The 17,309-nt window shown below is 44.6% G+C and overlaps 1 protein-coding gene across 1 annotated transcript in view; it reads left to right on the plus strand.

Moving 5' to 3' along the window:
- The window catches only part of Map2k1 (mitogen-activated protein kinase kinase 1), a 77,248-nt gene that overhangs the window by 30,155 nt on the left and 29,784 nt on the right, over positions 1-17,309 (plus strand). The window contains exons 2-3 of the mRNA XM_008836345.3: positions 13,173-13,383; positions 15,469-15,615. Of these exons, the coding sequence (XP_008834567.1) occupies positions 13,173-13,383; positions 15,469-15,615 (358 nt within the window). The remainder of the gene's footprint in view (positions 1-13,172; positions 13,384-15,468; positions 15,616-17,309) is intronic.

Here is a 17,309-nt window from a genome sequence, read left to right on the forward strand (position 1 = left end):
CATGTGGGTGCTGGGATTCGAACCCAGGTCTTCTGCAAGAACAACCAGTGTTCTTAACCACTGAGCCATCTCTCCAGCCCCTGTTGTTTTTCTAATTATGTGTATGTGTCTGTGTGATTATGTACACGTGAGTACAGGTGCCTGCAGAAGCCAGAGACATCTGATTTCCCTGGAACTAGAGTTACAAACAGTTGTGAGCTGCTGCCCAATATTGGTGCTGGAAACTGGGTCCTCTGCAAGAGCAATACACACTCTCAATCACTGAGCCATCTCTCTAGCCCCTGTTGTTGTTTTAATTAAAAAAAATTTTTTTAATGAATATGAGTATTTGCTTGCATATATATAAGTGCATCTGTGTCATACAGTGCCCATGGAAGTTGGAAGAGGGCATCAGATTCCCTGGAACTGGGGTCATGGATGGTTGTTAGCCACCATCTGGGTGCTGGGAAGTGAACCTGGGTCTTCCACAAGAGCAACTAGTGCTCTTAACTGCTGAGTCATCTCTCCAGCCCCATGTTGTTTTGTTTATTGAAACAAAGGTCTTACTCTGTCCTCTAGGCTAGTCTCAAACTCACTTTGTTGTCCAGGTTGGCCTCAAACTCATGATGTAGCCGGGGCTGGCCTCAAACTTGTGGCAATCCTCCAGTCTTAGCTCTCAAGTACCAAGATGTCAGGCTGTTCTTTGCTGAACTAAGTACCCTGAGTCATTAGGCTGCTGTTTTTAGGGCCATCTTGATGGGGAATAAGTTTGGTACTTGGTGCTTTAGCATTGTGGGCCTCAGTGGAGTTGGAGCAACCAAAAACCCAAACCCAAATAAATCTAGGACCTAGGGTGTGTAGCTCAGTGATAGAACACATGGTAAACATATGCAGGGTGCTGTTTCAATCTCTAGCACCAAGCAAAACACAACAAAATGCCAGATGAGATTTCGGGCAGACAACCTGCTCCAGCCAGAATAAAAAAACAAACATATTGCTTAAATTCTCTGACCTCTATATTTGCCTATTCATAGTAATACTAAAAGAAATTATGACAAAAACCAGAATTTAAGCATGAATATCTAATTCTCATTGCAAATTTGGATCCTTTTCTGTAGTGTAGTTGCTTTGTTTTGCCTTGTTTTGTTTCGGAGACAGGGTCTAATGTATCCCAGACTGGCCTCGAACTTGCTATATAAGCTTGCTAGGTAAGCACCTTCTATCTGAGCTACATCCTGAGCCTGTATTAGGCATTTTTCAGTGCTTGTTGCACACTCCACACTGAATTAGACTGAGGATGCACATGGTAATGTTAAGGCAGTGTGGAGTATTCTGACCCCAGTGGGTAAAAGCATAGGACAGGGAATCCAAAGAGCTTGTGACTACCATTGCTTTCAGGGTGAAGAACTGTGTCCCCAAAGCCAGGGTTTTGACCTTCTTTGCCCTCATTCATCCTTTGAACTTGCCTTACGCCTCTGTTACGGGTTTCTGGCCTACTTTGTTAGGCACATAATGTGTAGCTCTATGTGTAGGACTGCAAATCTCTTCCAACTCAGCTGGTTCTGATAGTAGATTCAGAATCCTCTTGTCCCTGTGGTAAGTTCGGGTACCAACTACATGGATTTAAGCTGGACTTGCCTGGTTAAGAGTATAGTCCTCTTTAAGACTGCTTTCATTCTGGATAAGCTGCTGCAAAGTTGGAGTTCCCAGGCCACTTGCACTTCTGAAGTGACTACAAATTGAGGGGTTCTGATTACCTTCTCAGGTTCCATAATATGCTAGAGTAATTACAGAATTCATTATTCTGGTTACAATTTTACCCTATCAAAAAGGACAAAAATCAAGACGGGCCAAAAGAAGAGACACGTGGTGAGGCCTGGGAGCCTTGGTGTCCTCTCCTTGTGGCATCAGGGCACATTAGTCTCCAGCCACTGATGTACAATACATGCAGGATTTTGCTTACCAAGGAAGTTCCCCCATTTTGGTGCTTGGAATTCTTTTGGGGGTTGGCTTTATCACTGACTTTGTGATTGAGTTCAATAACACCTTTGGCAATATAGCAAGGCCCTGTCTAAAACAAAAGAAAACAATCCAGGGCTGGGAATCTTAAATGGTAAAGTGTCTTATATAAGGCTGTAAGCTTGATATCTAGTGTACATTAAAGAACCTTTTTAAAAAATTTAACATTTCCATTTTATTGAATTTTTTGTTTTCATCATTACTGAAAGTCCTCATTTGTGCTTGACTGGAAAGGACTTATATATATGACAAAATGCATGAAATCTGGTGGGGGTGGTTATGGAGGGTGTCTAAATTTGATTAATATTATATGAAATTCACAAAAATTCAATAAAAAATTTTAAAAAACTCTCCTTTTAAAAAAGTCCTTGAGCTGGGCGTGGTAGCACACAGCTTTAATCCCAGCACTTGGGAGGCAGAGGCAGGTGGTCTCTGTGAGTTCAAGGCCAGCCTGGTCTACATAGTGAGTTCCAGGACAGCTGGGGCTACAGGGAGACCCTGTCTCAAAAAGACCAAAAAAAAAAAAAGACGTAAATAAGTTCTCATATGTTTGTGCATGTTATCCATCTTTAACATTGTCATGATTTGCAAATGCTCCTCACCCCATACTAGAGATTCAACCCAGGCCCTTACATGTGCTAGGCAAATGCTGTACACCTAGCTATAGCCACATCCGTAGCTAGGTTTAGAGATTTTTGTTTTGTTCAGACAGGGTCTTGTGCAGCCCAGGCTGGCCATCAACTTCCTCATTTTCTCACTTTTCTTGGTCTTTTTGAAACAGGGTCTTCCTGTAGCCCCCCAGCTAGCATGTGACTCACTATGTAGACTAGGCTGGCCTCCAACTCAGAGATCTGCCTGCCTCTGCCTCCCAAGTGCTGGGACTAAAGGCGTGCACCACTACACCTGGCTTCATTTTCTCATTTTTTAAAATATATTATGTGCCGGGCATGGTGGCACACTCCTTTAATCCCAGCATTGTGTGTATGAGTGTATTTGCCTGCATGTATGTAAGTGCACCATGTGCGTACAATGCCCTGCAGAGACCAGAAGAGAATGTCAGATCCCCTGGAAGTGGAGTTACAGATGATTGTTAACCACCACGTGGGTGCTGGTAACTGAACCTGGGTCCTCTGGAAGAGTAGCCAGTGCACATAACCACTGAGCCATCTCTCCAGTCCCCATTTTTGCACTTCTGTTTGCTTGTTTTTACCCTGGGACTAAACCCAAGGGCCTTGGACTGGTTAGACAAAATGCTCCACCATTGAACTGAAGTCTCCAACCCCTCAGCCTTGACCTTTATGTGCAGCTCAGGGAAGCTGGCCTTGAACTCCTGTTCCTCCTGCCTCTACCTCCCCAGTGTTGGGATTGCAGGTGTTTACCCCCCATGCCCAGCTGGGCTTTGTTAAAGAGCTGTGGGAAGACACACAGCCCTTCTCTTGTGTGGTTCCTAGTGTGGTTCACTGAATTTAGCAGCTTTTCCCCAGTTTTCCTTGATTCTGGTAGCACATGCAGTCACATCTTGGCTGCCTACTCTTCTCTGCTTGCTGACAGATGTGTAGGTGAGAACAGTGGCACAGTCATTGTTCTGAAAGCAGCCCCTTGATGTGTTTCCAGTGCCAGTGTCATGCAGATCAGCTGTCTCTATGCCATCATAGAGCAGGGCTTTCATATCTGGACATAGGTAGTCTTTAAAGTTCTGCTGATGTGAACATTGTTTGTGTGTGTGTTTGTGTGTGTGTGTGTGTGTGTGTGTTTGTTTGTGTGTGTGTTTGTGTGTGTGTGTTTTCTTCCTTTTTTTTTTTCCCCCTCCCAGACAGAATTTAACACTGTAGCCCAGGCTGTTCTGGAACTCACTGTGTAGTCCAGGCTGGCCTCACATTTGCAGCAGTCCTGCTTTAGCCTCCTGAGTGCAGTGCTAGGACTATAGGCATGCATATTATGCTTGGTTGTGCTAACATTCGTTAACCCTAACATCATGTTCCTCCTGTATTCTAAGAACGAACCTCAACAGCCAAGCACTGGGGCATGCTTCTCTACAGCAGAGTGATGCTTTCCTGGGTTGCATAGTTTGAGGCCCTGGTCATTCTGACCTTCGTATTGACTCCAGTGACAGTTCTCTGCTCCTATTGTTTTTCCGTTGAGAATAGAGATCATCTCATCTTCCTAGTGATGATTGGAATCATCTAAATGCTAGATATTAATATCGTATTGCGATTGTTGGTCATTACGGGTTAATAAAATTAACATTCAGTTTGATAGTGCTTATTGAACACCAATAGTGAGACAGGTATTCTGCTAAATATAGATAAGATCTTTCAAGTTCCTGATAGCCTCATTATATGATTACTACTGTTAGCTCCATTTTTCTGATGAAAACCGAAACTCAAGGTCTAAAAATATTTTTTTATTAGTGTGTATACATGGTGTGTGTGGGGAGTGCTGGGTGCATGTGCCACAGCTTGTGTGTGGAGGTCAGAAGATAACTTTTGGAAGTTGATTCTCTCCTTCTACCATAGGATCCAGTTCAGGTTGTCAGGCTTGTGTGGCAAGTGCTTTTACCCACTAAGCCACCTTGCCAGCCCTTAAGACTTTTTATTAATTTGTCCAAGTTGACATAGCAACTTAAGCTAAACGGATTCAAACTGAGATAGCTCCACCCCGGGTATAAGTCTCAGACATTTATGTATTACAGATACATAGCTGGATGTATTTTCAGGAATAAAATACCATATAACCAACCCTCAGATTAAGAGGACATTACTAGTACCCAGAGATTTTCCTTCTGCCCTTTATTAGAGTTCTTCAGAGGAACAGACCCAACAAGGGCATGTGTGCAGGGGGTGTTAAGGCAGGGAGAGCAATATTGATATTTATTTTCGAGAATTGGCTCACATGAGTATGGAGGCCTGGTAAGTCTAGAATTACAGGGTTGGCCAGTATGCCAGAGGTCCTAGACAAGAGTTGCAAGTCTAGAGCCAGTCTATTGGTATCATTATAATATTTTACTTAATTTTTTTTGAGATAAGTTCTCACTGTGTAGTCTAGGCTGGCTTTGAATTTCTAATCCTTTTGCCTTGGCCTCTTGAGTACAAGGATGACAAACCTGGTTTAGAATTTCTTCTTTGGGGAGATCAGTCATTTGTTTTCTTGGATCTTCAACTGACTAGATGAGGCCTATCCATGATACGAAGGCTAAACTCCTTTAATCGGAGTCCACCAGTTTAAATATTAATCTCAGCCAGGCTATAAGAGAGAGATCCTGTCTCAAAAAGACCAAAAAACAAACAAATAAATATTAGTCTCATAAATAGCACTTTCACAGAAACATCCAGGAAAATGCATGACTGTGTCATGACCCAGCCACAGTGACACACATGATCATCACGCCCCTCTAGTTAACTTTTCCTTAGTTTATATGGATGGAATGATATAGCACATACTGCTTTTTCATGCCCTAATTTGTTCATAGAGCACATGTACATAATCCAAGGATTTAATTGCCTAGTTGGTTGACTAGTCTTGGGGTAGAGAGACTACTGAGCTGTCCTAAGGTGGGATCCAGAAGTTGGTAAACTGTGTCTTGGGCACTTTCTTCAGACCTCCTCTTCTACTACTACTACTACTGCTACTACTACTATTATTATTATTGTTATTATTATTACTATTATTTTGGTAGTGGTGCTAAGAATTGGACTTGGGGCCTTGTGCATGCTAGCCAACCACTTTACTACTGAGTTACATCCCTAAGTTCTCTGTTAACTCTGTCTTTTGAGGCATGGTCTCATTGTATAACCCAGGCTGACTTCAAATTTGTATGTATCCTCCTGTCTCAGTGTCCTGAGTGCTAGGATTAGAGACTTGTGCCACCAAGCCCAGCTGTTTTCCTGTCTTATCTACTCTTTGCCCTGCTAGCCCTCAGCCCCGACCATCCGTGGTGTTCAGTTTGACTATACTAAACTAAACTAAAAACTAAACTAAATTAAACATTTCTTTGTTTTCTCTTTCCTGAGTCCAGCTGGAGCTCCCCAGCCTCTCAGTTTGAGACCCTCAGCCTTATTCTGTACATCCTTGCTGTCACATAGACACACTTGGAGCTTAAAGATATACAGATAGCCCTCCCTCCCTTCTTCCACCCCATATTCTTTTCTTCATGGGTGTGGAAACTGAGAACCAGGAAGGAAGGTAACTTGCTGTGATCTTACAGATAGAGAGTGGTGGAGGTTATGGGTCAAGGAGTTTCTTTTGTTTCCTGGTCTTGGCTTGTGTTCTGTTTGCTTCCCTGTTGCTGTGATAAAACACTAACCAAAAGCAACTTGGGAGAGGAAAGGGTTTATTTGGCTTACAGGTTATAGGTCTTCACTGAGGGAAGCCAAGGCAGGAACCTGGAGGCAGGAACTGAAGCAGAGTCCACAGAAGAGGATTGCTGCTTACTGGCTTGCTTGTCTGGCTTCCTTGGCTACTTTTCTTGGACATCCCGGCCCACTTGCTAGGGAGCTTCTACATCAATTAGTAAACCAAATGCCTCATAGACATGTCCACAGGCCAATCTGATGGAGGCAGTCCTTCAACTAAGATTCTTTTTTCCCAGGTGTGTTATGTTGACAACCAAGATAAGCCATCACAGCTTGGCTCTCTGCTCTTTCCCTGCTTCTTGAAGCAGTAGCATTCCTACTTGGCAAATGCCTTAGCCAGAGAGAATTTGACAACTCCCTGGGCGCTCTCCTTCCAGCACAGTTTTGTCCTTTGCCCTCCTTTGGTGCATCTTCTTGGCAGAGGCAGAGCCTGCTACCCAGCCTCCATCAAGCTGGTATCGGCACCCACCTGTGGTCTCTGTGTAGAAGCTTGAGGACCCCAAACTCTTGTCTGGACAGTATCCCCCCACCCTCTATAATCTTTAACACTTCTAAGTTCAGTAGCTTGGAGGGGGCAGTGTGGTTCTTGAAAGTTCTGATTCTGATGTGGTGGTGCTTGCCTGTAATTCCAGCACTTGGGAGGTGTAGACAGGAAGATCGGGAATTCAAGGCCATCCTTGGCTACATAATGAATTCAGGGTAACCTGAGTCACCTGAGACCCTGTCTCAAAAAAATGCATAAAGTAAGGGCTTAGAGAGATGGCTCAGCAGTTAAGAGCACTGTGACTGCTCTTGAAGGGGACCTGGTTTCTGTTCTAGCATTCACATGGTGACTAGCATTTATGTGTATGCAACTCCAGTTCCAGGAGATTTAACACCCTCTTTGGCCTCCTGTGGGTGTTACACTCATGAGTGCATTTACATGCATGCAGGCAAAAAACACTCATACCCATAAAATAAAAATACATAAATTTTTTTTTTAGTACCTAAAATAAAAAAAAGGGAATTCTGTTTTAGGAGCTTGGAGACCTGCCACCTTGTCCTCTCTGGGCCTCAGTTTCCTGACCTGTAAAATGAAGGCTGGATGGGGGGGGCTTTAGGTTTCCTCCCAGTGCTACATTTTATAAGGCTGCTTAATTTAAACCTCTGAGCCATAAAGACCCCAGTGTGAGAAAGTCATTAGGCTTGGTGGGTAGGGGAGGGAGAGGGAGAGGGAAGGAGTACTTGCCCCGAGGATCACCTTTCATGTGCACACCCCTCCCCCATATTTTCAGAATGCAAGTGGTAACCCCTCTTTTTCTTGGCAGTCCCATTTCAAGCCTATAATCTTCTTGTATCTCTGTGAACTTGTTTGCCATTAGACAGCCATGGTGCAGAATTCACATTTCACTGTGTTGCTTTTTCTTTCTGCTGTGCTGAATTTGAGGGGGTGTTGGTACAGCTGGTCCCGACAGGGGGCTCGTGTGTGTGTGTGTGTGTGTGTGTGTGTGTGTGTGTGTGTGTGTGTGTGTGTGTGTGTGTGTAAACCCTGAGTCACCGAGAGAGAGAGAGAGAGAGAGAGAGAGAGAGAGAGAGAGAGACTGACTGACTGACTGACTGACTTTGTTGGACTGGAGCTCTATTTTTAAATCTCCAGTGTCATTTTTGCTGCTTTTAGTTAAAACTAATGATTGCAGAGGAGGCAGGTTCTTGATGTCTGAGCTCTGGGGATTTGTGATATGGGTCAGGGGTGAAGACCTCTCTTCTCATTTCTTTTGCTTGAAGCATTTCACCTTGGGAGGAAAGGAACAAGACTTAGGGAGCAGCTCCCTGTGCAAGAGGAAGGGATCCTGAATTACCATTTGTTATTGATTGATTTCAGGGATCTTCACCTTCAGATCTGCTGGCTTGTCTTTCATTTTTCTGAAAAAAGATTCTTAAAAAATGTTCCGGGCGCTTTAAGACTTCTTACAGGGAAGGCAGTGAGTTTTGGGACCCTGCTGTTGCCGCCTTGGTTTCCCTCCCCTCCACTCTTCCTTACCCGTTGTCCTAGCATTATGTAGATAGTTCTGTCTGGGCCAGAATTTCAGCACTTCTCATGAGTGTACAGTTTTGACTCTGCCCTGGTGGGGTGAGGATGGAGCTGTTTTACCCAATATATAAAAGTCTGAGACCTGGCAAGCCTGAGTGGTTTTTCCCCTCAGTTTATTGCAGACCAAATCAGGATAAATATTCAGAGTACTATTAAATTGTTAATTTAGCAACAGTGTTCCACCCACCCACCCCCATGTACCCTAATATTCCAGACCACCACAATTGGCAGCTTTTCCTGGGACTTTCTTCTGGCTACACTTTGGAAAGCACAATCAGTAGCCAGTTCCTTAGTTGGTGAAGTAGGGGATTTAGACTGCAGGATGTGGAAGTGAGGAGGGAGGATGGAAGAAGGGATTGAGGAATGGGGCGGGGTGGAGGGAGGGAGAGAGGGAGGAAGAGTTTTCTTCCTGAATGTCCTAACTTAGCTTTATTCCTTCCCTCCCTCTCTCCCTTCCCCTGCCTCCTTCCCTCCCTCCGCCCCTTCCATCCCTTCCATCCCTTCCCTTCCCCTCTTCTTCCACTTTTAAGTCAGTTCTGGGGATAGAATTCAGGATACCAGGCTTGCATGGCAAATTTCCTTTAGTCACTGAGCCATCTTTCTGGCCCTAAGATCTCACTGTGTAGCTCAGGCTGACCTCAGACTTGTGGCAGTCCTCCTGCTTTTGCCTCCTGAGTGCTGGGGTCACATGTTTTCTCCACCACACCGAGGTAGCATAGCTTGTTTCTACAGAGAGCCAGGCAAGCGGTTAGTCTGCTTCTCCTTTTTCTTGCAGTGGGAAGTAAGTTTCTAGTGGGGAAGATGAGTTGCAAGACAGTTGCTCTGCCTCAGTGGGGCCACTAGCACATTCTGCAGGGAGGCACACCTATATCTGGGACAAAGGGCCTTGTGTAGGGTGTGCCATCCTTGGGTTCACTGAGCCCTGGGATTTTTGTTTGTTTTGTTTTTGAGCCTGGGTCTCACTGTAGCCAAAGGTGGCCTGGAACTTGCTAGGCTGGACTGGATCTCGTAGAGAACTGCCTGCTTCTACTTCTGCCTCTGCCTCTGCCTCCCAAGTGCTGGGATTAAAGGTGTGTGTCACCATGTCTGGCTTGGGATTTTTTTTTTTTAAGATTGTTTATTTTTATTTTATGTGTATAAATGCTTTTGTCTGTCTCTCTATATATATACAGAGGCCAGAAGAGGGTGGCAGAGCCACTCTGTGGGTGCTAGGAACCAAATCCAGGTCCTCTACAAGAGCAGCAAGCTCTCTTAACCACTGAACCATCTCTTCAGCTGCAGGTCCTGGTATATTAAATCCTATGTTTGTAAGTTGCCTCCCTTGAAATATGGACCTTTTGGGAGAAGCATTACAGGGCTGTGCCATTTACTAGCCTTGTGACCTTGGTCTGTTTACTTCACCTACCTGTTCGTGAGTTTGCTCCTCTGTTCTAATTGTAGGATTGTGGGTAGGTGACTTAATAAATGCAAAGCACTTAGTACAGTTCTGGGAAAAGAACAAGTTTTCTTCCAACGAGCTACCTTCTAACTCATACATAACCTATGTGTGTGGGGGCTTACACTTTGTAGTCCAGGCTGGCCTGGATTTGGATCCCATGATCCTCCTGCCTTGGCCTCCCACATGCTAGGATTACTGTAGGTATGCTTTATTATGCCTGGTTTATGTGGTGATTAAACCCAGGTCTTGATCAAACCCAGGGCCTTGTGTATATTAGGCACTTAATTCTATAAAGGGAGCTACACCCCTAGTCCTGGCCTATTTTTGATAGCATCTTTTGAATACTGTATTCCATCTGGCCTCCTTAGCCATCCAGGCTACTTTGTAATATCATTCAAGTTTTAGCTGGAAGGTCTGTCTGTATTTGTCTTGTGCTTCTAAATGGGTATGAGTAGACTTCTTTGTGAAGAGACTCAAGAAGGAGGAGACGGGATACGCACTGTGCACTCCTAACCTCTTACATGTGCTCTGGGTCCCCAGACCTGGGAGACTGGGGTGCTCTGAGACCTAGTTAAACATTTTAGCATGGTAAGAATATTGCCCAGCTGCCTTAGGCTTCTGGCCTACTTTAACGAAAGGCTACAGACTGGGTAGCTTAAGCAGACATTTATTTTCTCATACTTGTTGAGAAATCAGGGGTCAACACAGTGGGGTTCTAGGGAAGGCTGTCTTTCTGTCTTGGTGACAGTTGCCCTCTCATTAAGTACCTTTGTAGCCTACTATGTGTGTACTGGGAGCAAGAGGGTTTATCGTCTTAGAAGGCCACTGATCCAATCTGATTAGTTTCCTACCCTTGCGATCTCCTTCAGTCGTAATTACTTCCTGAAAGGCTGTTACCATACAGTTACATTCATCCATGTATGAGTTGGGGAGGATATGTACAGTTCAGACCATCTTTCCCCAGAATTACTCAGCAAGTAGAGCCAGAGACATCCTGTGGCTTCTTTGGCTCCGTGTGTGTTGGACACCCTAGGTGCTGGAGCCTAGAGGTCTCTGCCTTTCTGTCTTCTTGACCTTTAAGGGTCAGGTGGAAGAGTGGAAAATTTTATTTCTGTTTTGACATTCAGAACTGGCTGTGTGTGTTTGTGTGTATGACACTGTCATTCTGATGTGTAATAAGCCCTATCCTGTCACCTGTGTCACTTGTGTCATCTGTTTAGACTGGGGAATGAAATCAGATGAAACACAATGGAAGGAAGCTCCCTACTAACTCACAGGAGTAACCAGCACTTTCCAGGTAATGCTCTTCAGTGCTCTGTATGGAACGCTCTTGAGTGGGGCCCACAGCCTGCCACATACTTGTCTAGAGGCTGCTCCCAACATGCCTGCTTACTTCAGTTTCAACTAACCAAGTATGTGCTTCACAAGAGCCAGTTGTTTCCTAAGCTCGTTTGGACTTAGAGGTGCCATCATAGCTAAGTGATGTGTTTATATATCAGATAAACTGATGGAATGTGACTGCAAATGAAGTTTTTTTCTTTGAACACTAAGGGAAAGACTCAGTAAAGCCAAGTTGCTGTCAGATTAGATGAGCACCAGCTTGGGGAAATGAAGAGGCTCTAAAATTGTAGGCTGGATTTGATGTGTCTACATTTTCACTTCATCTCATAGAATCAGGACTTGGAAATCATATAGTGTTTTTTGTTCTGGTTCACATAAGAAAGGTTATGTAGACTCTTATTCAAAGGGCCTTACCCCATGTTAAAGAACGAGCGAGGGACTGGGTGGATGGCTCAGCGGGTAAAAGCATTTGCTGTGTCAACCCGAGGACCCGAGACCCGAGTTTGGAGCCCTCGAACCCATGTAAAGCCAGGTGCATTAGTGCATTAGTGATCCCTGCAGTTCTGCAGTGAGATATGAAGTGGAGACAAGAAAATCTCTGGAAACTCACTGACCAGCTAGCTTGGTTTCTGTAGCTACAAACAAGAGACCTTATCATAAACAAAGTAGATGGTGAGCCTGAGGTTGTTGTCTGACCTCCACAGGTCACTCTTACACACAAACACACACATCACACACAGAAAATAATTGAATGAATGAGGTTTATGTATGTTATGTGAAATAAAAATGTTCAGTCTATGGTTATGGTTCCATTGCTCTAAGCCAGTGACCTGCTTTCTAGACCTTATAATGGAACTGAAGATTCCTCCTGCTATGATCTAGTTAAAAGTAGGCTTGGTTACAGTTGAGAAGATTTAGGGAATTTTAATAAACATTAGGGATGCTTTGTAAATTTGTTGTTTTGTTTTTTGAAACAGGGTCTTGCTATAATAGCCCACGCTGGCCTGGAGCTCAGCCATCCTGCCTCAGCCTCCTGAGTGCCAAGATCACAGATGCCCAGTACACCCGACTGTGATGAGGCTTTTTATTTATATGTTTATTTCATTTTTATTTTATGAGTGGTATGCCTGCATGTATGTAAGTGTACCTGTGTTGTGCAGTACTCATGGAGGACAGAAGAGGGTGTTGGATCCCCTTAAATTGGAGTTATAGTCATTAGCCGCCATGTGGGTGCTGGGATTTGAATCTCCAGCCCCTCGTGAAGCTTTTTTTGGGGGGCAGGGGTGTCTTTTTGAGACAGTGCCTCCCTGTAATCTCAGCTAGCCTGGAACTCACTATGTAAACCAGGCTAGCCTCGATCTCACAGAGACTGTCTGCCTCTGCCTCTGAGTGCTGGGCTTAAAGGTGTGCACTGCCACACCTGGCTCTGGTGGAGGCTTTTTTTTTTTTTTTAATTATTGTTTTTATTTTATGTGTCTGAGTGTATTGCCTGAGTGCACCTGTGTTCTGCAATGCCAGGGAGGTCAGAAGAGGACTTCGGATTCCCCTGGAACTAGAGTTAAGGGTGGTTCGTAGCTGCCATGTCGGTGCTGGGAATTGAACCCGGGTCCTCTGCAAGAGCAGTCAGTGCTCTTAACCGCTGAGCCATCTCTCCAGCCCCATGGCAAGACTTTTTAAAACTGGGATTTTAAAGCAATTTTATGTGGCTTGTTCTCAGTAGATTCCTTGGTTATTCTTGTAGTCCTGCAACATATTGAAAGAAATCTAACTGCCTCATTTTTCAAATGAGGAAGCTGGTTGTGAGAAATGAATCAGGGCTGGTAGGGAAGGCTTGGGATGGCTGGAAGGGGGCAGAGCCCTGGTGGGTGTGACCCTTCAGTGAGATCCTCCCTGTTAGCTCCCTTCTTGGGTTCTCTGCTCCTCTGGCCCCAGAGGTAGAGGACTGTACTGACCTGTGGTCTCCTTTGGGCAGGACCAACCTGGAGGCCTTGCAGAAGAAGCTGGAGGAGCTGGAACTTGATGAGCAGCAGCGGAAGCGCCTTGAAGCCTTTCTGACGCAGAAGCAAAAGGTGGGAGAGCTGAAGGATGACGACTTTGAGAAGATCAGTGAGCTGGGGGCTGGGAATGGTGGAGTGGTGTTCAAGGTCTCTCACAAGCCATCCGGCCTGGTCATGGCCAGGAAGGTGAGTTTGCCTGGATAAACAGCTACTTGGAATTTCACTTGGGGTTGGGAGTCGGGTGGTAAATGGATGGAGGGAAGAGGATCTTTTTACTTGGTACCTTTTTATGCAGTTGGATTTTGAAGCCATTATCTATCCGACTGGGTAAACACACTGATGGCTGCTTATATGTGAGCCACCATCCTGAGTCTGGGGTATAGTAGCAAGTGACCCTTCTTTAGCTTCCTGTGTGCTGTGGGAGGGACACCAGGTACCACTTTGTTGTTTGTTAAGTGAGAAAGGAGCAGCTTTCGTATACTTAGCCCTAGTGATGCTCAGGCTAAACCTATTCAGCTCCTCTGTGGCTTCAGTCTTGAGTCATCTTCCCTTTCCTGTCTACCCTTGGTCTGTTCTCTGATTACAGTCCTCTGTGCAGAAGCCAGGTTCTCCTGTGATTTTTGGTTCAACGTGTTCATTCCTCTTCCCTTATTTGTGTTTATGCTGTTCCTTCCAGCTTTCCCAACAGTATCCATCTTTGGAACCCACTTCTTAAATAGCTTCTGTCAGCTGTTCCAACTCACTGATACTACCACCTCTGAGTCCTCTGACACTGTCTATGGCTCAACCTTATTAAGTAACCATTAATGTGCCTGCCATTTGTCTCCTAGTTGGAACAAGGGACAGTGTTGGGGCACATCAGGTAGCAGTTGAGATTTTGACTGAATCAACCACATCAAGCTCCTGAAGTCAAGGAGGAATACCTTGGGTGACATGGGTTAACCTGCGTTGGTTCCATATGCTTTTATGCACCATGACCCAACTATGAACAAAGTCCCAAAGGCCAGATTCCCTTCAGTTCTTAGCCCTACAAGTCATTTTGGAATGAGCCTTCCACTTAGCTTTGTACTTGAGATGAGTGAGCTCCCAGTTCTCTACTTTTGGCTCCCAGGACTAGAAGCACAGCTCACTCCTGGTTACAACTCTCTGGTGCTAACACCTGACTGTACATCAACACTGCACAAACAGAAACTTGGTTTTAAAATTTGCCTATTTGGGGTTAGGCAGGTGGCTCAGTGGGTAAAAGTACTTGCTGAAGAAGCATGGGGACCTGAGTCGGAAATACCAGACCCCACGTAAAAGCTGGAAGCATAGCATGAGTGTCTGTAATCCCAGGACTTCTGTGGTGAGAGGGGAGTCACTGGAAGCGCACAGGCCAACTGGCATGCGCAGCAGGAAAACAATTGAGACCTTGTCTCAAATAAGGGGGAAGGTGAGGACGGACACCTAAGGTTGTCCTCTGCCCTTGACATGTGGACCGTAACCTGAGGGTGCCCATATTCACACAAATGTGTGCATACACATACTTTGTATACACACACAAAGATAAATTAATAATAATAATAATAATAATAATAATACCTTTTAAACATTGCCTGCTTCACTGAGTGTGGTACATGCCCTTAACTTCAGTGCTTGGGAGGCAGAGGCAGGTGGCTTTCTGTAAGATCGAGGCCAGCCTGGTCTCCATAGCAAATTGCTAGTTCTAGGCCACCTGGGGCTACAGGGAGACCCTGTCTCAAAAAGAAAAAAAAAAAAAAAAAAAAAAAAAGGCTTTTTGTGCTTGGTAGGGTAGCTCATTGCTTATAATCCCAGGTACTTGAGAGACTGAGGCAGGAAGATTGTGAATTCAAGGCCTACCTGGGCTACAAAGTGAGTTCAAAGCTAGCCTGGGTAACTTAGTGAGACCCCTTCTCAAAATAATAAAAGAAAGCTGGAGATGTAGCTCAGTGGTAGAACACTTGGATAGCTGTATGTAAGGTCCTCTATCCAGTACTGTGAAAAATAAAGCCAAAAAGCTTATTTCTTTTTTTTTTTTTTTTTTTTTTTTTTTAAATTAGGGTCTCCCTATAGCCCCAGCTGGCCTGATGCGGACCAGGCTGACCTTGAACTCACAGAGATCCACCCGCCTCTGCCTCTTGTGAGTGCTGGGACTAAAGGCGTGTGCCACCGCACCTGGCTTCCTCTGACCTTTAAGAGCTTAAACATTTAGGAAAGTCTCCCTCCTCGTCTCCCTTCTTCACAGCTCTTTCCCTCACCTTTCTTCCCCAGCTAATTCACTTGGAGATCAAACCTGCAATCCGGAACCAGATCATCCGGGAGCTGCAAGTTCTGCATGAGTGCAACTCCCCATACATTGTGGGTTTCTATGGAGCCTTCTATAGTGATGGCGAGATCAGCATCTGCATGGAGCACATGGTATGTAGCCATCTGTCAGCCTGGGAGCAGCAGCCCAGGAGTTAGTGGTTCAGGCCTAATCTTTGATCTGGGTGGCTCCCTCCTGTATACCCTAAAAGTGTGTGTGTGTGTGTCTGTGTCTGTGTCTGTTTGTCTGTCTGTCTGTCTGTGTCTGTATGGTAGGTTTTTCTAGAGTGTGTATCCTAGTTTTCTCCTGTGTAGATGACCATAAGATTTTGATGTGGTTAAAATCTGGTTAATACAGTTTAAATCTACTGTGTTTATAATGCTGAGTGCTAGGTATAAGGTTCAGGGATTATGAAGATGAATGAATAGTCTCTGCCTTCAGGAGGTATTTGCCCTAAAGGCAGCCTGAGGGGTTTCTTTGGGTGACTCTCTTCACTAAGTGGAAGACAAAGGCAAGTCAGAGGGCATTTACTGGCTAATAATACCTGCAGGAGCTGCCAGTTTGGTTACCACTAGTTGTCTGCAGACCCTTCCTTCTCTTCCCAGTGATAGTGTGACTGCTAATAATGATAACTAATGCTTCTTAGGCATATATCAAATATTGTTCTAAGCAAATCAGTGTTTTATAGCATTTTCACAGCCACCACACACACAAACACACACACACACACATATTATATGAGTATGCCTGTGTGAATGTATAGGTCAGAGCACAGCTTGTGGTAGTTGGTTTTTCCCTTCTGCTCTGTGGTCCCAGAGATCAAACTCAGGTGATCAGGTTTGAAGGCAAGTGCTTTTACCCACTGAAGCCATCTCACTGGCTCCATAGCCACTTTTTTTAATCCTACTCAATGATGAAACTGAATCATGGATAAATCTGATTTCCTTCCTTACACTTAGGCCAAGCAGTTAGTAAGTCCTATTCTGCCTGGCCACAGGAATCCACTGACTAGTGATGAGGGGATTGGGCCTATTTCTAGCCTTGAAGCTTAGGACTTCTAACTTCATGTATGCTTTTTTGTTTGTTTACACTATGCAGCATGGCACAGGGACTTTGGAATGAGATGCTTGTTTATATACAGCTGATATATATTCCCTACATAAATATAAGCAGGGACAATGGCATTTTTGCCACTTATGTGTGTGTGTGTGTGTGTGTGTGTGTGTATGTATTTGCTGGGGATTAAACTCAGAGCCTTGTGTATACTAGGCAAGTGCTCTACTATTGAACTATGTAATAGCCCTGCCACTGTGTCTTGAAAGTTTTGAGTATTCCTGGCACCCTGGCACACAACAGGTGCTCAATAATTCTGTGTTTACTTGACACAGTCTCATTGTGACCTTAGACAGATTTCTTCATCTTTCTGATTCTCAGTTTCCTCATCTGTAAAGTAGCCATGATTCCATCTGCTTTATTGTGATGTACATTAATTGGAATAACAGTGTCAGTCTGCCAGCATGTTGTTCAATTCAGAGTGTATATCCTGTAAATGCTTTACTCCCATGGTGCTGACAGTTCAAAGAGACTGATAATCTTCATGCTTGATGGCTGCTGTGCTTTTATTTTATTTTAATTAAATTTTTTTTAAAAAAATTCTATTTATGTCAGGCATGGTGGTACACACCTTTAATCCCAGCACTTGGGAGGCAGAGGCAGGCAATCTCTGTGAGTTTAAGGCCAGTGTGGTCTACATAGTGAGTTCCAGGACAGCTGGGGCTACAGGGAAACCCTGTCTCAAAAAGACAAA

The sequence above is a fragment of the Nannospalax galili genome, unplaced genomic scaffold (assembly GCF_000622305.1).
Source record: "Nannospalax galili isolate Female #2095 unplaced genomic scaffold, S.galili_v1.0 scaffold54, whole genome shotgun sequence".
In the NCBI taxonomy this organism is placed as follows: domain Eukaryota; kingdom Metazoa; phylum Chordata; class Mammalia; order Rodentia; family Spalacidae; genus Nannospalax; species Nannospalax galili.